The sequence below is a fragment of the Podarcis liolepis genome (genome assembly GCF_965112155.1).
Source record: "Podarcis liolepis genome assembly, chromosome: 3".
Classification (NCBI taxonomy): domain Eukaryota; kingdom Metazoa; phylum Chordata; class Lepidosauria; order Squamata; family Lacertidae; genus Podarcis; species Podarcis liolepis.
This window is the reverse complement of record NC_139557.1, coordinates 112707184-112731988: the sequence shown is the minus strand read 5'-3', so window position 1 is coordinate 112731988 and position 24805 is coordinate 112707184. Positions and strand designations below refer to the sequence as shown.

General features: G+C 44.4%; 2 protein-coding genes across 11 annotated transcripts in view; one reads left to right on the top strand and one right to left on the bottom strand.

The window, feature by feature from the left end:
- The window catches only part of RTN4 (reticulon 4), a 62253-nt gene extending 41653 nt beyond the window's left edge, over positions 1-20600 (top strand). For all 6 annotated transcript variants that reach the window (XM_083494140.1, XM_083494137.1, XM_083494139.1 and 3 more), the window contains 6 exons: positions 974-1181; positions 5534-5672; positions 15627-15696; positions 16709-16755; positions 17700-17758; positions 19405-20600. In XM_083494140.1, the coding sequence (XP_083350266.1) occupies positions 974-1181; positions 5534-5672; positions 15627-15696; positions 16709-16755; positions 17700-17758; positions 19405-19447 (566 nt within the window). In that variant the 3' untranslated portion in view covers positions 19448-20600. The remainder of the gene's footprint in view (positions 1-973; positions 1182-5533; positions 5673-15626; positions 15697-16708; positions 16756-17699; positions 17759-19404) is intronic.
- Positions 19880-24805, bottom strand: part of EML6 (EMAP like 6) — a 162958-nt gene continuing 158032 nt past the window's right edge. For all 5 annotated transcript variants that reach the window (XM_083494010.1, XM_083494006.1, XM_083494007.1 and 2 more), the window contains one exon: positions 19880-24098. In XM_083494010.1, the coding sequence (XP_083350136.1) occupies positions 24074-24098 (25 nt within the window). In that variant the 3' untranslated portion in view covers positions 19880-24073. The remainder of the gene's footprint in view (positions 24099-24805) is intronic.

Below are 24805 nucleotides of genomic sequence, written 5' to 3'. Positions count from 1 at the left end.
TTTGTTACATTTGTGTTCCACACCTCTTCCCAAGAGCCTAGAACTCTGTATTAGCCCGTAGAACAACCCAGCTGTGACCTCTTAGGTAGGGAAGACTACAGAGTGAGTGCCATGACTGAATGTGAGATTTGAACTTCACAGTTTCCCCTGTCCAAGGTTCTGTTTGCCATAACTCATGGAGGGCTTCATGACTTGGTGAGTGGGTTTAGACCTGGCTTTTCCCATGTGCAAACAGAGCACCCTCTTCCTTACACCGTATTTTGCACAAGGGTGTTGTTGCTAATATATTTCTGTCTGCCCCTGTGAGATAAGACCTGTTGGAAATTGTATCCATTGTATTTTGGCCTTGATGATGGAAACCTGTTGTGCTGGTAGGAGAGGAAAGCAGCCTTGTTCTTGAGAATAGCAGTTTTGAAAACCCCATCCGTACACTGCTAGTGCCAGCCTGCTTATTCCGATTCCTGGGAACCTCAAACCCAAATGAGCATCACTGCGCTGTGCTTGCTGCCTTCATCAAACCCATAACAAGAGACAACTTATATTGCTGTGATGGCAAGTGCGTTCTCCTTCTGCTCACCTGGGGCCAAGTGGTCTCTTCCTGAAGGAGCAGGTGAGAGAGAAATTATACTCCAGGCCTGGTGGGGGCAGCAACAACCCCATCAGGGTTAAGGTGCTTCTTTGGCTTGTCTGTCATCGCAGCGGCATATGAGGAAAAGCAAGCCCTGTACTGTTATTCTGACTTCTACTTAAACAGGGTCTATTAACTTTTCTGAGCCATCGTGGTGTTTGGCACCACGCACTAAATTTCCGTGAGAAAATCGCCAACGTTTGATGCATGAGTGTGTTTTTATCTATTCATGTGTGTTAGAAGTGCATTCATATATACATTGTGTGTTTGTGTGTGGGGAAAAAAGTTGAGGCTATATTGTTTTGACCATGTCTTCTAATCTCCTTTCTCTTTAAATCTCTCTAGTTGTTGACCTCCTTTACTGGCGAGACGTTAAGAAGACGGGCGTGGTGTTTGGAGCCAGCTTGTTCCTGCTGCTGTCATTAACGGTGTTCAGTATTGTGAGTGTGGTCGCTTACATTGCCTTGGTCCTCCTGTCTGTGACCATCAGTTTTAGGATATACAAGGGAGTTATCCAGGCAATCCAGAAGTCTGAGGAAGGCCACCCATTTAGGTGAGTGTGTCACCGTACCCACAATCAGTTGTTAAGGGGAGAGGATGTGAGGTTGTACACTCCCCTCCAAGCAAGACTTTGTTTTGCCCTTACCACCACTAGTTCATTTGTAATACCACATATCCGTAGGAATCCTTGCTTGAGGCAGCTCTCATCAATAACCTACAAAATTCACTAATAGGCGCAAGGCATAAAACAACGTTCAAATTGCCATATAAACAAGTAACTAACCTAAACATCTCACATTGACAAAATTAAGCAACCCACTGTTAATCTCTACTGAAAAAGTCCTTCTAGCTGTCCTGATGCCTGACACTAGTTGCCATGTACTCTTGTAGCTCAATGCTAGAACATCTGCTTTGCATGCAGGCGGTCATGGGTACAATTCTGGGGGCTGTGAGAGAATCCTGTCTGAAATCCTAGAGAGGCTCTGCTAGTCAGTATAGAAGTACTGAGCAAGGTGGACTAATGACCTTACTCAGCATAAGGCTGCTTCCTGTGGTCTTCTGATGATCTTCTTCTTCTTCTTTGGCAATCACTCATAGCCGAGTAAGATTGTCTTCCATAAACACGGTTTCAACAATGAGTCTGTAAGCTTCATTGGCTGTTCAATCAAGGTTCACATGTAGAGGCACTGGGGTCTCTCGCTACCCTCAAAAAAGTACCCCTAGCTGTACTCCCGCAAATGCAAACATGTCTCTTTCACACACCATGGTTGGCCAAGCTTGCATTTTGCAAAGGATAATTATAACATTAATGTAGAGCAGGGCCATTTAATCCCATTTTAAAGATAGGGAGGTTGGGTAGTAGTGGCTTCCCTAAGCCAGTCACTAGGGTCTAGCTAAACTGACCCTTGAGTGGAGATTTTTAGCTTAAAACAACAACAACAACTTTCTCCCACTCCTTTTCTATTCAGGGATAGTCTCAGTAGGCTCCCTTTTGTATCAGTTGTGCACATATCTGTGATCTTCCTTCTATTTTGCTTTGGTGTCTTCACTGGGCTAACCATAGTCTTGGAACAAACACCAATTTGGGTTTCCCTTGGATTGACATTTGCTCCGACTGAGCTTTAAAGAGCGGGTTTTTGCAGGGAAAGCTCTGGAACAAATAAAAGGGGCACTCAGAGAGCTTTAAATTGCAGGTCATGCCTGGAAAGAGCAGAGGAAAGGTAAGTGTGGATAAGCCCTAGTTCCTTTTCAGCCTTCCTGGGCTTTGGCATGGAGTAGTCTTGCAGGTAGCAGCTCCTGTTGTTCTTTGAGTAATCTTAGGTGCATGTAGAACACTGCCGGTTTGCTTCACTGGAGTGCCATGATTTTAGTGTTGGCTCTGAATTGCAGGGGTTAAATGTTACCTATCTGCCTTCGGATGCCTTGGTGGTACCTTTGAAGACTTTGGGAAGGATGCAGAGCAGGGCCTGAGCTGATAACCTTAAATAGCAGTTGAAACAACGAACAGGTTGATGATACAACGACTACTGCAATGGACACAAGATAATATCACCAAGGCAACTATCTGTAAACAAACACTAAACGTCCATAAAAAAATGGCAAAAGTAGTTTCTTTCCCAAATAGGTTTTATCTTAAACAATTGCAAACACAGTAATTAAAGAGTCCACTTGTCATATATCAGTGGTTCAGTGCTCATTTCTTCTCTTTCCAAAATATATTTTATCTTGAACAATTGCAAACGCAGTAATAAAGAGTCCACTTGTGTTATACCAGTGCTCGGACGTCGTTCTGGTAATCCGACGTTTCATTGCTAAAGAGCTTAGTCATTGAGCTTTGTAGTAAATAATATACAAAAGAGGACAGTATGTAAACGACTTAAAGCAGGGTTAGGTCTGTCTCCAGCTGCATGCTTATATTGGGAGGAGCATGGAAAGAGGACGATGTCCTTCAGTATGTTAAACCTGCCTGTGAGCAGGCAGGCGCACAGAGGAGCAGTGCCAGCACCCTGAATTGGCCTGGAAGCAAATGGGAAGCCTGTGCAATTATTTGCTTCATTCATGAATCACTTCACACAAGGCATCTCTAAAGGATATAATGGCACACAGTATATTAAAGCAGGTAGAAACAATTGCATATAAAAACAATAACAACTACTATAAATATATATATTAAAAAAAACAGTTTAAAACAACAATATTGATTCAGATCCAGAACAGTTGGAATAAAGGTGTTGGAAGGCTTGTTGGAAGAGGAACGTCTTCAGCTGGCGCTGAAAATGGAGAAAGTTCCTGTCTATGTACAGAAGTTGTCACCATGTTGGTATTCTGTGCTTCGGCATTGGGCTTATATGTTAGTTGACGTGTAAGCTGACACATCAGCTATTAGTTGAATATCTTCCCCTGTTATGCGCAGAGGGAGATAGCTATGGTCATTGTTGTTTAGTCGTTTAGTCATGTCAGACTCTTCTTGACCCCATTGACCAGAGCACTCCAGGCACTCCTGTCTTCCACTGCCTCCCGCAGTTTGGTCAGACTCATGTTTGTAGCTTTGAGAACACTGTCCAACCATCTCGTCCTCTGTCGTCCCCTTCTCCTTGTGCCCTCCATCTTTCCCAACATCAGGGTCTTTTCCAGGGAGTCTTCTCTTCTCATGAGGTGGCCAAAGTCTTGGAGCCTCAGCTTCACGATCTGCCCTTCCAGTGAGTGCTCAGGGCTGATTTCCTTCCGAATGGATAGGTTTGATCTTCTTGCAGTCCATGGGACTCTCAAGAGTCTCCTCCAGCAACATAATTCAAAAGCATCAATTCTTCCGCGATCAGCCTTCTTTATGGTCCAGCTCTCACTTCCACACATCATCTATGGTCATAGAATCATAGAAGTGAAGAATTGGAAGGGACATCTAGTCCAACCCCCTGCAATGCAGGAATCCCAGCTAAAGCATCCATGACAGATGACCACCACCCTGCCACCCTTGTGCACACTGTGTCCCTTGGGTTGCTTGCCATACAGCGGCTCTTGCTGATCAGCATGCAAATTTGCTTCTTCCCCTTCCCTGACCTCCTATCTCTGGGCTGTAAAACTCTTTAGAGCAAAGGTTTATGCTTAAGTTATTTGTAAAGCTCCCAGCCAGCCCCGTTTTAATGGAAGCAATTAAAGGTTGACAGAGCAACAGATTTACTCAGTGCTAACTTAGGAGTCTAATCCATTGGAAGATGGCTTACCAGACACCTAGCTTTCTTCACAATGCATGCTGGTATGTGCCCTTCTCCACATACCAACAGTCTTGCAGATCTCCATAATAAAAATTATGCACACTAGTGCAAAAAAGAAAAGAAAAAATTACTTTTTTCTTTCCTACTACTACATGTTTACCCAGGTAGGTTTAGATCCTAAGGCATTTATCATAATTTCACAATGCACTTCAGTACAGTAATGTTTCATTACACTATATTGCATTGGTATTGTATATCAATACTTTCATAATCTTTGGCCATTTGAGTAGCTTTGGAACCTACACAGCCAACACTGAACCATCTCAAAAGCAATGCCACCACTTTTGAATTGGGCAGTTGTGAAACTTGCAGTAGCTTTAAAATCAGGTACCTTTCACGACAAGAAAAGCATCGTGCAAGCAGAATCGGCAGGTGCTACATGCCTGTCTAAGAAGCATCTTGAAAACTTCAAGGATGCCACATTTCTGCAAATAGGATAAAATGGGAGGAATTTGACATTGTGCTAAAGTGGTGGTTCTAACAGGGTGAAAATTTTAGCTTGCTAAATGCTCTCCTAACCCCCAGAGGCAATTTTGAAGGGCTGGGCTGGGATGAAGTATTTATTTCCTCTTTAAAAATATTTAAAATATGTTGGGCTGATTGGCAAGAGGTTAGTGGGATGAAAGTAGAACTTTGAGGGTTGCGATATTCTGGGAAATGGGTTTGCTTAATGCAGTGAAGCTGTGGGAGTGTTGATTTTTTTGTTTCAATACAAAGGCTCTTCTTTGGACTGAGTAGGACATCATCTCCAGTTATATCTAGCCAAAAGGACATTTGATTTTAGTTGCCAAGCCTGCCTTTCCATGTGCAAAAAGGCACAGTCTTATTTATTTTTTTACCTTTCGTTTACCTACTTTAAGTGGCCAGGCATTTGCTTCTACCATTTAAGTGCAGTTTAATGAACTAATTGTGCCTGTTCTTGGAAAGATCTAGGGTTTTAAGCGTGGCAGCTTCACTGCTGTGAATAAATTATAGAGCGCCTCACGCTTGGGTCTTTGTCCATCTGTACAATTCTTGAGCACCGTGACCTTCCCTGTTGTTTCTCCATTGTGCTCTGGCAGAGAGCTTGGAGAGCTCGAAGAATCTCGTGCTGCCAAGTCGAATGTTATGAACGGCGCTTTCCCTCTTTTAGGGCTTACTTGGATAAAGATGTCGCTGTGTCTGAGGAGCTTGTCCAAAAATACAGCCATATGGTGCTTGGCCACTTCAACAACACAGTTAAGGAGCTCAGACGCCTCTTCCTAGTGGATGACTTGGTGGATTCGCTAAAGGTAAGAGACTTCCATTATTTCCAACCTTTCCGGAGTATATACTTGCAGAAGGGGAGGGAATCTCGTCCAGGTTGACCTCAAGGACCATCTGGTGTTTGTCAAATGCAGTAAAGCATGTGAGGCGGGCAGAGATGTGGCTGTATGGTTTTAGGGCAGGGATGGCGAACTGTGCCCTTGCTTTGGACGTTGTTGGGACTCCAGCTCCCATCAGCCCCAGCCAGAAGGGGTGATGGGAGTTGTAGTCTAGCAACACATGGAGGTCAGCAAGTTCCCCACCCACACGTTAGAGGTTCTAACGACCACCAGGGGTATGTGGGCCTATTTGGATTTCAGTTCCCTTGTAAATCTTTCCCAGTATTTATGCCTATTCTTAAATTAGGCAGGCATATTTGAAATTTGTTGCTTTAGAAGCAATTAATATAATTGACTATTGGGCCAGAAGCAGGAGACTTGGGATGCTTCCATACTAGTTATTTAAGGTGGAACTGCCATGGTTTGATCACAGTTTGGGTGGGCACCCACCCAACAGCATCATCTAGTATTTTTGGTATTTGTCTTCCGTCTGAATTCCAAGTCCCATCTTTATCAGTGCCCCCTCCCAGTTGAGGAAGGCTGCTTTAGAGCTGCACTTCTGCCTTTTTAAAAGGGAAAATTTTGAACATGAGTTTGGACCTGTCACAGGTCAGCACACATTCATTATAAAATTTGTGGTGGGTTCCATTTCATGACCATGATTTTGAATTTTAATCCTTTCATTATTGGTAAAAAGACTTCCCCAGCGATTTTTTAAAAAAAGATATTCAGCACCATAATTCTATGATGTTTGTGGTTTAATTATTCCCACTTTATAGTGTTACGGTGTTTGAACTCCATTGCACCATAATACCGAAACTGGCATAATAGCGTTATGGCGTTACAAGGCTTTCATTAAAGAAAAGTTACAGCTGGAAAAGGATTTCAGCAATTTGAAGCATTGGCTTTTAAAAATGTATGGGGGGTCATTAAAAATGGCACCCACCAAAAAACGTTGTGAATGTGTGTTGTACTTCAGATGGCCCCCACCCATGGATTCTGTGCAGAGAGTATACAATGTTGTGAACATTGACAAAGCATAATACTTTCAATAGAATAAAAGTCTTTGATCCAACTGGCAAAAGAGGAAGAAGAAACCCTCTGATATGAAAAATTAATTTCAGCTGTCAGTAAAGTCTTCATTCTTGCCCTGAACAAGGGAATATTCTGCAGTTCCTTTCCAGCTCATTGATTTAGCATTCTGCCGTTCTTTCATGCTTCAAAAGACTTGCATAACCACGTAGGTTTATATGAAGTGGAGCACGTAGGAAGTGCTTCTGAAATAGACAATAGCTTGGATATTTTCTTTACCCATCTAAAACCATGATTGGTTTTAGATCTAGGCTAGAGTAGCTGATACCGTAGGGCTGTGGACGTGACACCTTTAATATTTAACCACTTATTTTCTTATTTAACTACTTTATTTTCCATCTGCAAAAAGGCCACCTTAGAGTGCATTTAAATGCCACTTTACAACTTCTTGCTACTGGATAATTCCAGTTGAGAGGTTGATGATCTGAGCAAAGTTTTCCAGTGTTGGTATAGCCACTTCTATGGGAGTCTTCAACAGCCCTGGAGGAGGATCAACTATCTCCTTATCAGAAAATCTGAGTTACTACCTGATACTGTTGATTGACTGAAGCCCATCTGTTTTGCTTTGCTGACTTATAGAATTTGCTCACTGGCGACTTTGGGGTGTTGAAATTTCAACTCCCTGACTTGGTCCAATTTCTGGTGTTGCCTTAGCAAGATTCAAGCCAGTGTCCTCTCTTGCTCTGCTGAATGCTTTCTCCCAGCAGTCAGCAGCATAAAGCAAGATTGAAGTAAAAGGAAATTCCTGAAGGATGGTTCTGTGGAACTCAAGATGAGTTGGAACAAAATAAAACCTTTAGCATCGTTTTGTTCTCCCCACTGCAGTTGTTTGAGGCTTAAGAACACCAGAGGAATTCTGCTGTATAAGAACAGATATCTGTCTACTCTAGCATTCCAGGTCAGGGATGGTCAACATGGTATCCTCCAGATGTTGCTTGACTACATCTCCCATCATCATTGACCATTGGCCGTGCTAGCTGGAGCTGACGGGATGGGTGGTGCTGTGGGTTAAACCACAGAGCCTAGGGCTTGCCGATCATGAAGGTCGGCGGTTCGAATCCTCACGACGGGGTGAGCTCCCGTTGCTGGGTCCTTGCTCCTGCCAACTTCACAGTTCGAAAGCATGTCAAAGTGCAAGTAGATAAATAGGTCCCGCTCCGGCATGAAGGTAAACAGCATTTCCGTGTGCTGCTCTGGTTCGCCAGAAGCGGCTTAGTCAAGCTGGCCACATGACCCGGAAGCTGTACGCCGGCTCCCTTGGCCAGTAAAGCCCAGAGTCGGTCACAACTGGACCTAATGGTCAGGGGTCCCTTTACCTTTTAACATCTGGAAAGCCATCAACCCAAAGTTGATTTAGAATCTTTTCATGCTGAGGTGCAAATTATGTATTTTTCCCCCACAAACGGAAGAAGATATTTCTCTGAAGTGTGTGGAGTTTTTTTATTAATGACTTTTAGATAAGATTTCTCTGTGGTTTGCAGTATCTTTGGCATCCCACCCTCTTCTGGGGAAAGGCCTGCGGTCAGCCATATTTAAAATGCCAAAGAGGGAGTGGAAACTGTCCCATTCCTTAAATTCGGAAACTCAGGCAGCCTAGAAGATGCCAGTCACATTTGCTGGAGGGACTATTCAACAGTTTCCCAATACCATTTGCCAGGTGATGATGGCAGATCAAAAGAACTCCCAGCTATGCAGTGACGGCAAAGTAGACTTTTGAGGAGCAGGAGGTTTGCTGAAAAGTTTTCAGTCATACTGTGATTTTATCAAGATCTGCTGTAGCGATTGCAGCACAGTATAAATTCGCCAAAACATATGGCCCAGCCAGTCTTATTCTGCCCCAGGACTCGCTCCTATCTTTAGTATCTTCAAACTGTGTTAAGGGGTCAGCTGTTCAGTGTTGGGTTTGGGGTTGATTATTTTTCTTGCCAAATATAGTAGGAGTCACTTGAGGAGGCATATAACAAATCACATATTGGTTTAACACAGCCTTTCTCAACCTTGGGTCCCCAGATGTTGTTGGACTACAACTCCCATCATCCCGGGCCACTGGTCCTGGTTGCTAGGGATGGTAGGAGTTGTAGTCCAATGCCATCCAGGGACTCAAGGTTGAGAGAGGCTGGTTTAATGCCATTTAGCCCAATATGACAGGATTAAAAGCCTTAGGTGCAAGGGCCAAATGTGCCCCTCCATGACGTTTGGTCTGGCCCTTGGAATTCTCCCTGGGTCATACTCCTCATGGCTTTGCTACACACCCTCACTTGCCTGGCTGGAAACTCTGGAAATGCTTCTTTCTTGTTGACGGAAGATAGAGATGTGTGTGTTGGGGGTGTCTGCTTCCTGTAGTGGCCCCCATGCTCTTGGCTAACTATATGGCAGAGCCATATGGGCAGGGATAATTCTGCAATGCTGTGTTGTCATTGGTTCATGTAACTGAGCCTGCCTGCTGGACTGACTTTCCTGTAAGATGCACCCTGTCCTATCTCAGAAGAATTCTTGCTTAAGCTTACAGCCTTAAAAAGAAGAAGACGACATACAAGGGCCCTTGCCTGGAAAGAGATTTAGGTATCTTATCTGAGCTTTAACATCTGCTGAGACTTGCAGCCGGTTCTGAGATAGGCCAGAGTACTGCAGAAACAGCCCTTTGCCCATAGTTGCTGTATAAGTAAGACTTCTATGCAGTTTCTGAAATAGGGGTTGATTTTTTAACAACAACAACTCCCTAGTGGCTCTTAAGCGATGTGATGAGCAGCCACATTGCAGGGAAGGCAAGGTTTCTAACCCTTTGGAGGAAAAGGCAAGCTTACGCACCAGAAAATGTTTTGTTATGGATGTGCAGAATGACCTGGCCTTGTCAAAGACTCTGCAACAACTGTAGGCCTCAGATTGTGGTATACATGCCGGGGGGTGGGGACCTCAGGCTCTGTGTGTGTGTGTGTGAACAAGTGATTGCAGCCCTCCAGGACTGTCTAACCTCACGGGCCTTTCTCCACACACTCCTTGAGTGCTTTTGTCTACCTTGAAGAATGGAAAGGGCTACGTGCAAAACCTCTGGTGTTTCTGTGACTGGAATGCATTCTTTTATGCCAAGGAGTTTTCGTGCATTCCCTACTTTTGCATCTGGCCACACCTTCTTTCCCCTTTTGCTGACATGTGGCCTCTGCAAGGTTGTCCGTGGTGATGATGATGATGATGATGATAATGATAATAATAATAATAATAATAATAATAATAATAATAATAATAATAATAATAATAATAATTTATTATTTATACCCCGCCCATCTGGCTGAGTTTCCCCAGCCACTCTGGGCGGCTCCCAATCAAATGTTAAAAGCAATACAGCATTAAGTATTTAAAACTTCCCTAAGCAGGGCTGCCTTCAGATGTCTTTTAAAGATAAGATAGCTGCTTATTTCCTTCACATCTGAAGGGAGGGTGTTCCACAGGTGCCACTACCGAGAAGGCCCTCTGTCTGGTTCCCTGTAACCTCACTTCTCACAATGAGGGAACCGCCAGAAGGCCCTCGGTGCTGGATCTCAGTGTCCGAGCTGAATGATGGGGTTGGAGACGCTCCTTCAGGTATACAGGTAACATGGTATTCAGGTAACATGGCCCTCAGGGTTCCCTTTCCCTGATAAATGCCACCAAGCATTTTCTGCTGCATTTTCTTGTCGGTGCTTCCCAGGGTGCTGTGTAAGCCGTGCTTTTAAGTCGAAAGTACTGTGCCAAGGCAAGAATGCATAATCTTAAATCTACATAGAAGCCTCTCCCAGCAGCCCCAGGTTGCATGCAGTGGTCAGAGATGAAGGGAGGTGCAGAGCAGCAGCATCTACAGGGCCACAGGTGTGCTGCTGCAGACTTAAGCCTTCAGCAGGAGCCTCTGCTGCAGGTGCTGCAGCCAGTGGAAGAGGAAAAGGGGTATTAACTGGACATGGGCCTTTGGGTTGCTGGCGCTTTGTCACCAATATCCATTTAATAGTGACATTACCAGCATTGCAGGTGCCAAGCGAAAGCTTCTTTATATTCTCCTTGGGCAGTGTTTCTCAAACTTGGGTCCCCAAGTTTGTTGTTGGACCACAACACCCATCATCTCTAGCTAGCAGGACCAGTGGTCAGGGGTGCTGGGAGTTGTAGTCCAGGAACAACTGGAGACCCAAGTTTTTTTTGGGGGGGGACTCAGGATACCTTTGGTTAACCAAGGGTCACAAGCAGGGGTTTCTTAAAAGGTAAAGGGACCCCTGACCATTAGGTCCAGTCATGGCCGACTCTGGGGTTGCAGCGCTCATCTCGCTTTATTGGCCGAGGGAGCTGGCGTACAGCTTCCGGGTCATGTGGCCAGCATGACTAAGCCGCTTCTGGCAAACCAGAGCAGCGCATGGAAACGCCATTTACCTTCCCGCCGGAGCGGTACCTATTTATCTACTTGCACTTTGATGTGCTTTCAAACTGCTAGGTTGGCAGGAGCAGGGACCGAGCAACGGGAGCTCACCCCGTCGCGGGGATTCGAACCGCTGACCTTCTGATTGGCAAGTCCTAGGCTCTGTGGTTTAACCCACAGTGCCACCCGCATCCCAGGGGTTTCTTAGAATGCAAGAATTGAGAGATACAGGGTGTATGGGAAAACAGTGCCATTGAGTCTTTGGATAAACTCTTGCTAATTTGCCATTTTTTACTACTTTTTAAATGCATTGCTGAACTTCTTTTTTTAAAATTAACTCAGTTCATAGTTATATCTTAAAGGCTTGTAACCTTCTTCGAACATTATCCAATAAAAAAAGAAAACCCAGCCCAAGTAATAAATACTTCAAAGTAAATGATTGTGCAAATGTGCTCTTAGTCATTTTGTTCAGAGAGCCCTTCCCCTACTGAATGTTTTGCCCTCAGATTAGCAGTGGGAATCAGCTGACCTGGGAACTCTCACCCACCACCTCACACGCAACACATTAGTGATTCAGCACTTCCAGGTCACACCCCCACACCGCTGCCCTTCTTACTTGGCAAGTAGATCTTAAACCCTCTGGGAACTAGTAGGGCTCTATCTCATCCTGGGACATGTTGGTCTCGTTCCCTTATTTCTCATGTTACATTTGGAATAGTAAAGGTGATTCTCCCCCACCTCCTCCAGTTTCACGTGGTTGGGGTTTCGGGTTTGCAGTTCACTAGATGCTTAGAAAAGGTAAACATTTTGCCTCCAAACGGCCCTCCTTGCTTCCTCTCTCAAGTCCTAAAGAGCCACCAGTTCCTTGAGAAGAAAGACCACAGACCAAGTTCTTTCTCAAGTTCAGTCCCTGGTGAGCTGGGCAGAAAGGATGTCAAGTTAGCAGGACCAAAAGAGACTCAACCCACTGCTGTAAACCAGGCCAGACCACTTGTCCATCTTGCTTAGCGTTGTCTGCACGGACTGGCAACAGCTCTCCAGGGTTCCAGGCAGGGCTGTCTCCCAGCCTTACCTGTATGTGCCAGGGAGCGTCTACATGCAAAGCAGATGTTCTACCATGGATCATGGCTCTTCCCCAGCTCCCTGCCTGAAATAATGGAGAGCTGCTGGGCTGGTTGGACTGGTGCTTTGACACAGCAAGGGGGAACTGTGCACATCCACAGCTCTGCAGTTAAAGATTTTGCAAAGCTGCTTCCCCCCTTCTAGACTTAAGACCAGAGATGGGGAGCCTGTGGCTGTCCAAGTGCGACTGGACTCCAACTCTCATCAGCCACCAGCCAGCATGGTTAATAACCAGGGATGGCACGAAATGTAGTCTAGAATCAACTAGAGGGCCGCTGCTACTGAAGACAACCTTAACCCCACTCCTCCCATTAGCACTAGGTCACAAAGAACCAAGGCAGCCTTAACAGCTGCCACCATCTAATTTCTGTGTTCTGGGAACAGAAGCTTACAGTGTCTGGGAAGTGGAACGCAAGGAAGGAGGCTGCAGTGGGTGGTGGTGGTGGAGAGAACAAAGGTTTTGTCCTACGTCAGTGGTTTTCAACCCATGTGCTGTGGCAACCTGGGGTTCCTTGAATGATAGTCAGGGGTGCTGTGGGCAACACTGGTCTCTGTCCCTCTGTCCTTCCCTCCCTCCTCTGATGCCCTCTCACATCTCTGCCTCCCAAAGGCTTGCACAGGTGTTAGTTGCAGCAGTGCTGGCTGCAAGCTACCCAGGTGAATGATGCCTCTGGCGCTGGCCAGGGGTGCTTCCCAGGCCCTGGTGGGGCAGTGTGAGGAGGCACATCTCTTTGGGGTAAGCAGGGTGACCAGAGGCGGCAGCTGTGGCTGCCCAGGGGACTCCCAATGAGAGGGGAAAGGAGAGGAGGCTGAGGGAACGCTCCACAAGGGAGGGTGTTTGAAAAAGGGTGAGGGGCTGCGGCTCTGCAGGCACAGGGTGACGTAACTGGGCTCCTGAGCCGTGGACCCAAAAAGGTTGAAAACCTCTGCCCTACGTAATATATATCAACCTTGCTTGCTGCTTGGAGGGTATCTTGCTAACGAAACATCCCCTTCCATGCACCTTAAGTGCATGGAAGTAGCATAGGGAAGTTTCTAACGTGTTGTGGTTTGCTTCGGGTTTTATGATTTGCTGGAAGCCGCCCAGAGTGGTAGAGGTGGCAAAAAGAAATTTCTAGATTTGTCTGGCAGGGCAAAAAGCCCAGAATAAAATTCAAAATTCTTACTGATACTAAGAGCAGAGGGGGGTTTGCCCTGCCAGACTTTAAGTTATACTATGAAGCAGCAGCTTTCTGCTGGATGAAGGAATGGCTACTTCTTGAGAACACCGACATATTGGATTTAGAGGGATTCGATAATGCTTTTGGGTGGCATGCATATCTGTGGTATGACAAGGTTAAAGTTCATAAAGGTTTCAGAAACCATATTGTTAGAAAAGCATTATTTAATGTCTGGATGAGATACAAAGACTTGCTGGAAAGTAAGACCCCCAGGTGGCTGTCGCCAATGGAGGCCAAAGCCTTGAAAAAGTTAAATATGGAATCTAAATGGCCAAGATACTCGGAGATCTTGGAACAAGAAGGTGACAGGTTGAAATTGCAGAGTTATGAGAAACTTAAAGATAAGGTGCAGGATTGGTTACATTATTTTCAAATAAGAGAGGCCTATAACTTGGACAAAAAAAATGGTTTCCAGGTGGAAAAATCAAAGTTAGAAACAGAACTGTTAGAACCCAATGCTAAGATACTGTCGAGAATGTACGATTTGTTGTTGAAATGGAATACGGAGGAGGAAACGGTTAAATCCGCTATGATAAAATGGGCACAAGACATTGGTCATAATATTATGTCTGCTGACTGGGAACGGTTGTGGACCACCGGTATGAAATTTACGGCGTGTAATGCCTTAAGAGAAAATATCATGAAAATGGTTTACAGGTGGTACATGACACCAGTCAAGCTTGCAAAAATCTATCATTTGCCTGATAATAAATGTTGGAAATGTAAAGAAACTGAAGGAACATTCTTTCACCTTTGGTGGACGTGCCCAAGGATTAAGGCGTTCTGGGAAATGATCTATAATGAACTGAAAAAGGTATTTAAGTATACTTTTTTGAAGAAACCAGAGGCCTTTCTCCTGGGCATAGTCGGCCAATTGGTGCCAAAGAAGGATAGAACTTTTTTCATGTATGCTACAGCAGCAGCAAGAATACTTATTGCAAAGCGTTGGAAGACGCAAGATCTACCCACCTTGGAAGAGTGGCAGACACAAGTGATAGACTATATGGAACTGGCAGAGATGACCGGCAGAATCCGAGATCAAGGAGAGGAGCAGATGGAAGAGGACTGGAAGAAGTTTAAAGTTTATCTACAAAAATATTGTAAAATTTATGAAAGTTGAAGGCTCTGAAAATGAAATGAAGGGGTTCTAGCGGCTGAGATAAATAAGATTGAAAAGGGAGGGATAAAGGTTTAAAACGAATAATGAACGATCTTGCTGATCAAACTTTTTAAAGTAGAATACAAGAAGGGAAGGCGGGTGGAAGTAAAGAGAATAAGGTTTGGAAAGTTATTAATATAAAAAAGTGTTCTTTTTATGCTCTTTTATCTTTGTATTTTCTTTTTTTTGTTTTTTGTTTTTTGTTGTTGTTGTCGTTGTTGTTGTTTTTATTGCTTTTTTGTTTGGATTTCTGTTTATTTTTGTTGATGTTAAATTTTTGAAAAAATTCTAATAAAATATTATAATAATAAAAAAAAAGAAGCCGCCCAGAGTGGCAACCCAGTCAGATGAGTGGCATATAAATAAATTATTATTATTATTAGCCCTAAATCTAATGGCACAGGCCCTGTCTCATTGCTTGCACTTGAACCTCTTCTGTGGTCGAAATGGCCACATGAACCACCGGGAGATGGAGCAGACGTGAAATCCTATGAGACTTTTCGTCATTCTCAGCACAGCCAGGGGACCTCAAAGCTAAAGTCTGTGGGATCCCATTACAAGTCCTTTTGGCTATAATTATCTCTGACATACGGAGGCTGGAGTGCTGCCTTTTCGCTGCCTGATCTTTCCATGCTGCCTTCAGTGAAGGCCACCTGAAGAGTGGGAACAAATGCCAAATTGCCATGGGGGATGCTGCTGCTGCGAGTGACATTCCCATGTCAACTTTCCCCGTTTTCCACATGCAAGGCTTTAGAATGGCTTACTTGGGGAGTCTCCCATCATTTGGGGAGTCTCCAGCCACCTCCACTCCCCACGTAGCAGCCAGCCCATGGCAACTGCAAAGCCTACTTGAGCTCTAATAAATGGTCCACATTCTGACTTGCTACTCAGCTTTCTCTTTTTTCTTCCAGTTTGCCGTGTTGATGTGGGTGTTCACCTACGTTGGTGCCTTGTTCAATGGTCTGACATTGCTGATACTGGGTAAGTTGGCCCTCTATACTACGTTGCACCTAATAACAAAGCATTCTGTGAGAAAAGCAGTACGTCGTCGCGATTTTGGTGTCACGGCACAACACGATGCCGAGGCGTCAGAGCAAATTGGCAAAGGCTGCAGAGATTTTGTGGGGGAAGTCGTAGAAACGCCATGTTTTAATCTGTAGGGTTTGCAGAGGAGGGCAAGTTCCATTACTTTTGACTTGGTCACAGTCATTTGCTTGATATGCCAATCAGGATCAGTATTCTTACAGGGCAAAGTAAGGGGAAGGCTGCAGCTCAGTGGCAGAGCATCCGCTTTGCATCCAGAAGGTCACAGGTTCAATCCCCGGCATAGACCTGCAGTATAGGGCAGTATATAAATTCAACCCATCAGGGGGGAAATGAACGAATTCCTATGCCCCACAAATAACCCAGTGAAAGGTAAAGGGACCCCTGACCATTAGGTCCAGTCGTGACCGACTCTGGGGTTGCGGCTCTCATCTCGCTTTATTGGCCGAGGGAGCCAGCATACAGCTTCCGGGTCATGTGGCCAGCATGACTAAGCCGCTTCTGGCAAACCAGAGCAGTGCACGGAAACGCCGTTCACCTTCCCGCCAGAGCGGTACCTATTTATCTACTTGCACTTTGACATGCTTTTGAATCCCTAGGTTGGCAGGAGCAGGGACTGAGCAAAGGGAGCTCACCCTTTCACAGGGATTCGAACCGCCGACCTTCTGATCGGCAAGTCCTGGGCTCTGTAGTTTAACCCACAGTGCCACCCACGTCCCTTTAAATAACCCAGAGATGCATTTTAAATAAAAGCACACATTCTACTCATGTAAAAACATGCTGATTCCTGGACTGTCCGCGGGCCAGATTTAGAAGGCGATTGGGCCGCATCTGGTCCCTGGGCCTTAGGTTGCCTATCCCTGCCTTCCTTGATCTTTTCTGCATCCCTGCATTTGCATACACTTACGGATGTTTCTTGTGTTGTGTTTCCCCCTGCATCCCATTCCAGCTCTGATTTCGCTCTTCAGTATTCCTATTATTTATGAAAAGCACCAGGTGAGTAGACGGTGTGGCGCATATTCCCTGACAACTCTGCCAAAAATGTGATGGTTAATTGGGACGATTAAGAGTAAGTTGTGTACCAAAAAAGATTTGAGAGAGCTCTGCAGAACACAATCCCACCTCTTCTCCTGTTGATCTACTTAGCCGCTGCTGTTCCTGGTGCTCAGCTGGGGTTATGTAAGTCCCTGGAGGGTGTCCCTCTTAAGCTGACTTGGCAGGCTTTCCTAGTTGGGAAACTACTTTGGAGCTGATCAACTCCAAATGACCTGCTTTAGAGACGCTGGGAGGCAGAGAGCTAGATTGGAGGGGGGCAAGACCTTCAGAGAACAGGCTAGCAAAAAGAGCAGAGCACCATTTCAAGTAAACAGATAGTGGGTCCCCTCTGCCCACATATATGGATAAATTCCTCCTAGACCGTCTTCAACGGTAGGGTTGCCACATTTCAAAAATTGGAACTTCAGACACAAAAGTTGTTGAGCCCTGTTGAACAGTGGCTTGAAATTTATATTTTGCTCGGTGGGTCTACAAGAAAGCTTAACAGGCACAAACTTACAGAAATCCTCTACGAGACACTGAAAATTGTATTAAATTATATTAAATTTGCCTTAATTTGTGGATGATTTGGTAAAATTGGTAAAATCAATAAAAACGATGGGGGGGAAGGTACTGAAGATTTTGCAGATCTTTAAAACATCACTAATCCTATACTAAATAAAAAGCCTTGCACAGTTCTGAAATAGATACATATACAGAAGACATGATCTACTCTCAAGGCCTAATGGAAAAGGGATCAATGTTCCTTTTTTGTTAGGGTGGCAGGAAACCTCTGTCCCTGGTTATGGGGGGGGGGAGGATGTTGAGCAGAAAGTAAGTGTTAATACATGGTGATTTCCTGTGTTATTGAAATGGTAATTCATCCTTGTGTCTTTACTTGCTAGGTTCAAATTGACCATTACCTGGGACTTGTGAACAAGAATGTCAAAGATGCCGTGGCAAAGTGAGCATATAGAATTTTGAAGATAATTTTAAAGTAGCTGATACCTTTCAATGTTATTTTTAGTGAGAGATTACGTGTGTGTGTGTGTGTGTGCGCACACACACACACACACGCACACCTCTTTCAAGGCCCTGTAATCTGGAATGCTCTCTCCAGGGGAGGCACACCTGGTGCCTTCATTGTTTGTAAGTAAAAGCATTTTTACTTACTCAAGACTTTAGAGTTTAACTCTCAGCTTATTTTTTTAAAATGTGGTGGGGGTTCAGTTAGATTTGTACTTTCAGACATATTACTGTATTTTCACTTGCTTTTATTCTTGTTCTTATTCTTTGTTTTTTTAAGTCACTTTTGTGGGGGGGAAGCAACTGATAAATATAATAATCTCACACAGCAGAGAGATGAATGTGAGCTGAATGAGCATATTAAACTTGTGCTTCTTGTAATTTTCAAAACTACCATCTATGGATTACTTGTCACTCTATTTGAGGTTGTAAAGAAAAGTATTCTCAGGTCAAAACTGAAATTCACTAGAGCCACTGGGTTTCTGTGTGACATCTCTCTCTCGTCTCTCCCTCTGTTTTTCTGCTTCTGTTCTCCTTGATCAGGCACCCCCAAACTCAACCCTCCAGATGTTTTGCCACTCCAACTCCCATCATCCCTAGCTAACAGGACCAGTGGTCAGGGATGATGGGAATTGTAGTCCTAAAACATCTGGAGGGCCGAGTTTAGGGGTGCCTGTCCTTGATGGTCAGCACCCCAATCTCTTTGCTCTGCAGCCTCTTTGTCCGCTTGCACTATTTACACTGGACTACTTAGGTTGATTTGTTTGTTATATAAAAAATACTTGTACACCACAATTTGATAAATAAAATTTGAAAATCAAAGTGGTTTGCAGCAGCCACTGTACAATAAAAAAACATGTGCAGATTTAAAATCGGAGCTCATCAGCTAACTATTGCAGAAAATTGCTTTCTTAACTGGCAAGGTAATTCTCTCTTTTAAAAAAATATATATTATTTTTTACATAAAATTTCCAAAAAAACATACAACATATTTTCTTATCTTATTCAGTGTTTTGGACTTCCATCAGCCACATTTGAAGATTTTTCACTCTTTATCACTTAATCTGCATTTCATTAATTTCACTATTACTTTTAATAGTCCTTCACTAATAATTCTCTTCATACTTTTCTCTGCAATATTTCACATAGTCCTCCTTACAAAACTTCTTGCAATCCTACTAGTGTAATCTCTTGATTACAATTGCTTTTCATATAATTTACATATTTACTCCAGTCCTCTGAGAATCTCTGATCCCACAGGTTTCGAATCCTTCCTGTCATCTTGTCTAATTCTGCATAGTCCATTAGTTTCGTTTGCCATTCCTCTTTCATCGGTAATTCTTTTTTCCATTTCTGTGCCATTGGTACTCTAACTGGCAGGATAATTCTCAGCCATCATTTAAAAGTTAAAACAGGAGATGCATGTTGAATTTCTGTTGGGAGAGCATTCCTCACAGCTGGACCAATGCCACCTAAAGGCTTGGTTTTAGGTCAAATGAGTTTCACCGACTCTGGGGGATTACGGGGTATCGGGGAAGGCAGGAGGCATAACATTTAAAACGCCTTGTTTTTGTTTCTTTGCAGGATCCAAGCTAAAATCCCCGGGCTGAAGCGCAAAGCCGAATGAAAAACCTAAAGCAACTTTTATTAAAAATAGGAGTTCATCTTTTAAGTGGGGAAGGGGAGGCATATTCATTTGGATTACGTGGGGAGGGTCAGGGAATAGCAAAACCTTGACATTGCAGTGCAATTTCACAGATCTTTTATTTTTTAGCAACGCAGTGTTTTGAGGCGGGGGGAAATAACCTGTTCTTGACTGCCATGTGTGTTCATCATAAGTATTGTAAGCTGCTATGTATGGATTTAAACCTAATCCTCTTTTGCTTCTCCCGTGTGCAGCACTGGTTAACATAACAGATTGGAGAGCCGTACATTTTATGCTTCAGCCAAGGTAGTCTTGCTGCGTTTCGAGACAGCGCAGTGCCGCTGGAGTGCAGGGAGAGCATTTCAGTTTAGCACTGTCTCTGGTCTGTGTAGGTGGATTGCAGATTTTCTTTAAAAAAAAAAGGAGAGAGATGTGTAGAAGAATATGCCATTAAAGCAAGCTTAAAAAGCCTTGCCCGTTTGGTATCGAGTGTAGCCGTATTGTGCTTTTTAATTTTACTGTTTTATCAATTGCCAATATAAAAGTTATATAAATATATATATATATAGTGTTTCACAGCAGCTTAGGATGTCCAGCTCCTCCACAGTGCTTGGAATATCGGAGAACGGAACTGGGTTTTGTTTTGGGTTTTGTTTTAGCTCCATTTAGCTTAAATCTTCAGAAAAAACAACAACACTAGCATCTATTAAAGAAAGAAAACACCCGACTCCTCTTGCACATTACACAGTTTTCTGCCATAACTTTTGCTGCACAAACCGCCTATAGTCTATTTTGAGTAAATAAGTTTACAGCCTCTCAAAACTCTGGATCTGTGGAAGGAATTTCTGAAGGCGTGACTCCCAAGATCCTCGCGAGGGACTGGCAAGGAGTACCAAGCATGCTTGTTCTCCAATGTGCTCAGAATCCTCAGCGCCTGTGCATGGGTCAGCGGGTTGCGCCCCGATGCTGCAAATGTCGTTTGGAAATTTCGAACCTTGTGAATGCAAGAAATTGCAAATGGAAAAAAAAAATGTATACACTTGCGGTTCAAGCTGTATTAAACTAAGTCTGTGGAATGCATTGTGAAATGTAAAAACAAAACAATTTGAGTATCAATAAAGCGTATAGACTTAAATGGTGGTGTGTTGTCTAGCAAATTAAGCGCGAGTGCAGGGACCGGCAAATTACAGGTGTTCAGCTGGAATGTGCAAATCCTCTCCACCGAAATTATGCTGAGTTGCTGCATGGTGGTAGATTGGTACATGTACTTTGCCACTTACGGCTCCAATTAACTAGTGAAGAAATACTGCAATAAGTCCTGTTCAGTCTTACAGACGACAGCTCCCAGCACCCCTGACCCCACTGTCCATGGCGACTGGGGCTGATGGGAGTTGAAAGGCAGCAGTATCTCGCGGACAACATATTGGCTACCTTGGATTCAGTGTTCAAGATCAGGGGTCGGCAAGGTTTACCTCGCCTGTGCCGGTTCACTCCCACAGAGATTGCTCCGTGGGCTGGATCACATCTGCACCGATGTGATTTCCGGCATCTGCACGTACATGATTTTCTGCGCTGCGGAAGCGAGTCCCTGCTCCACGCTGCGCATGGGGACTCGCTGAGTGAGCAGCTTGGTTCAGGGGCAGCCCATGGGCTGTTTGAACGACCCTCCCTGGGCTGCTTATGGCCCATGGGCCGCAAGTTGCCAACCCCTGTTCAGGATCATGTGACAAAATAAAGAGGCATCTAGTGTGTGCCACTTCTACTCTCTCTAAAAAAATAAATCATTTTTTCCCCAGAAAAAGTATGTGAATGAGTCACTCGCTTTTATTTATCTGTTCTGGGAACTTTTGACAAATGAGATCTTTGCTGTCTACGATCAATGCTCTTAAGAAGAAGGGGCAGCCGGGCAAAGACCAGTCTCCTTGTTTTGGGTGTGCTGCAAACCTCGAATGAAAAATCTTGACACGCAGCTGTTTTCAAATCATAAATCTTTTACTGGATCGCTTGAAAAATAAACTCATGCAAGTACTATTTTAATTTACATTATAATACAGCACCAGGAGCATATTGTTCCTAAAATCAAATACAAACAAATCTCTTCCTGGCACACACACATACACACACACTCTATTGCTCTTAAATATTTTTGCACAATTTCACTACATAGCAATTCATTCTGTCACACTTTTTTTTATTTAAAAAAAAGAATTAGGATACAATCAATATGAAAAGGCCAGCATTACAACATAGGCAAACAAGGTGACCATCTGACATCAACGGCTCGATATGATTACACTGCCTAATACAGAAAGGCTTCCTTAACAGAGAAGAGTATGGGAATAAGACTGCATAGGGACCTGTGTGTCGGAAATCATAGAGGCATGTAAGGCATTAATATATTCTATTGATCAACTCTCGACAAATGGTAGCACTTTTGCACATTGATCCCCTCTCCTACCTCTCTGGAGAATTCTCCAGTTTTATTTTGGCTCTCTCTTAAACCTGGGAGTGAGCTGCTTACCCGCGTGGCTTTCCTCAAGCGGAGCTTGTTGGAACAAAGATATTTGCACGTCAAACCTTGCTGCTTGTCCCTTTGCAGGGAGGCTATCTGTTTGCAGAGTATTGCTAGCGAAGGAGGATGCAGTGGCCTCGTTTCAGCAGCTGGTGGTGGCGGCCCTGCCTGACTTGGCGAAGAGGATAGGAGCCCTTTTCCTTCATTGGCCAGCTAACTATTGCAGCCTTAACCATAGCACCCAAACCCAGTAAGGTAAAGGTAAAGGGACACCGGACCATTAGGTCCAGTCGTGGCTGACTCTTGGGGTTGCAGCGCTCATCTAGCTTTACTGGCCGAGGGAGCCGGCGTACAGCTTCTAGGTCATGTGGCCAGCATGACTAAGCCACTTCTGGTGAACCAGAGCAGCGTACGGAAATGCCGTTTACCTTCCCGCTGGAGTGGTACCTATTTATCTACTTGCACTTGACGTGCTTTCGAACTGCTAGGTTGGCAGGAGCAGGGACCAAACAACGGGAGCTCACCCCATCGCGGGGATTCGAACCGCCGACCTTTTGATCGGCAAGTCCTAGGCTCTGTGGTTTAACCCACAGCACCACCCGCGTCCCAATATCTTGGGGCAAAAGGATCTTTCCATTTCCTCCCTGTAACTCCACTATAAAGTACAGGAAACTGAACCTGTAATCTTCCAAGTATAGGAGGCATGTTCTACCACTGCTATTGGATTTTTCTGGGTGAGGAAGAAAATTCTGCAGCTTCTTGGTCCCCTGCTTGAGAGCCTCTGTGTGTAGCTGCCAAGTTGTTTGCCAAATCTTTGGAACAAATGTGGAGGAAGGTTTATTTATCAAAGCATTGCCATTTTGGGCCCCGAACCTAGAAACGCAGCGGGAAAATGTTCTTCTGAAAGTGGGAGGGGACCAGAAAGAGAATAATCTCCCCCTTTTCCTTACGGAAACCTGAGTAGGAGTTGACCAACATCCAGAGGACCACAAGGCCCCCATTCCTATCCTCAAGACTGTTAGATATGTTGCAGATTTGACAGGCAGCTGTTTATAAGAGACTTTCCTTGCACCCCGCCCACTCTTGTTAAAAGAACCAGTTGAGACTCAAGTTAAAATACTGAGACAGATTAAATGCAAAAGAAGAGAGAATTGAACATCGAGGGTGGGAGGGCAGGAGGGGGAATGACTTTGTCAGCCCTCGTCAGTTGTGGAAGTTGTAGCACCGAGAGTAGAAAGCAGACACAGGCAGGAAGCCTGTACCACTGGCAAAGCTTTCAAAAGGCACTTCATAGGAAACTGGCAAATGAACTTATTTTTAAAACTGGAAATATCTGGGGAGGGGAGGGGGTAATGATAATTTGGTCAGTATAAAATTAGCCATGGCTCAAAGCTTTCTTTACTCCGAAGCCCTTGCCCAATAAGGTTTTGTAGTGGGTGGTTTCAGAATGGTTGGGTTTATGAAAAAACATGAATACTTTTTAAAAACTATCTTCAAATCGCAACTCGTTTTGTTGGCAAAAAGGCTACTGAAGCTTAAGTTTGCACTATGGGCTAGGCTTTGCAGATTAGGACTCTTGATTTTCAGCAAGAGAGGTTTAGAATCATAGAATTGGGAAGGACCCCCCCAAGAATCATCTAGTCTGACCCCCTGCAATGTAGGAATCTCACCTGAAGCACCCATGACAGATCAACGTTAGCACAAACCAAATGGGGCATCCTTCAGTCTTAAGGACCAAATCAATTACCGTATTTTTCCGTCTATAAGATGCCCCCATCTTATTCACCCCCTATTTTTGGGGACTCCAATTTTTTGGGGGGGACCTATCCGTGTATAAGACGCCCCCCAAATTTTGGACATCATTTTTTAGGGGAAAAACCTAGTTTTATATATGGAAAAATACAGTAATGTTTTCTTCTTTTGCAATGGTTGAATGGTTGGGGGATGGCTGTGGCATCCAACGTAGGTCAAGTTTCACACATTTAGAATCTACGCAGCGTTTTGTTAGAAAGCCGCCTGCTGAAGTCTTGGGAGGCATCCCTGTTTGGCACTCACGTGGCGGTGGTAGCAAGAGCGGCACTGGAGGAAACTGACCTTCAAAGGCATCGCCATACAAAGACGCTAGAAAGGAAGAAATGCACATGTGTGGTTGAAATCAAGACTTCTGCAAAACTTAACTGGCAACCTGGCTCTGCCCTCCAACTTCCTTATCTGCATGGTTATTCTAATTCAAGGAATATACCCTATCCAGCAATACATACTATGCAGTCGTAGCTTGGAAGTCGAACGGAATCCGTTCCAGAAGTCTGTTCAACTTCCAAAATGTTTGGAAACCAAAGTGCGGCTTCTGATTGGCTGCAGGAAGCCAGTGAGAACATGCGGAACCCACATCGGATGTTCGGGTTCCAAAAGAACGTTCGAAAGCCAGAATGCTCACTTCCGGGTTCCGGTCATTCAGGAGCCGATTTGTTCAGGAGCCAAGGCATTTGAGATCGAAGGTACGACTGTATATTAAAAATGAATCTCTACAGGCCATAAGACTTCAGCTGCATCCTCTCAGATCTTGAATTTGTTCATTACAGTCCGGCTAAGGCCTGTGCAAAACGGCATCTGCCCCATGCCAGACTCTTGCAGCTGTTTAGTGACTCAGATCCGCCTCCCAAATTCCTTCCAATGACACAGGGAAGACAGTTGAATATTACTTCAGGCATTAAGGCAAGCCAGGGACATGAAAGACTTCAAACGTGAATAGTGAGGGTTAATTTTTCATTTCATTTTTTATTAGTTTGACATTTCTATTTCTGACGCGGAGGCTCTTTGATAATCGC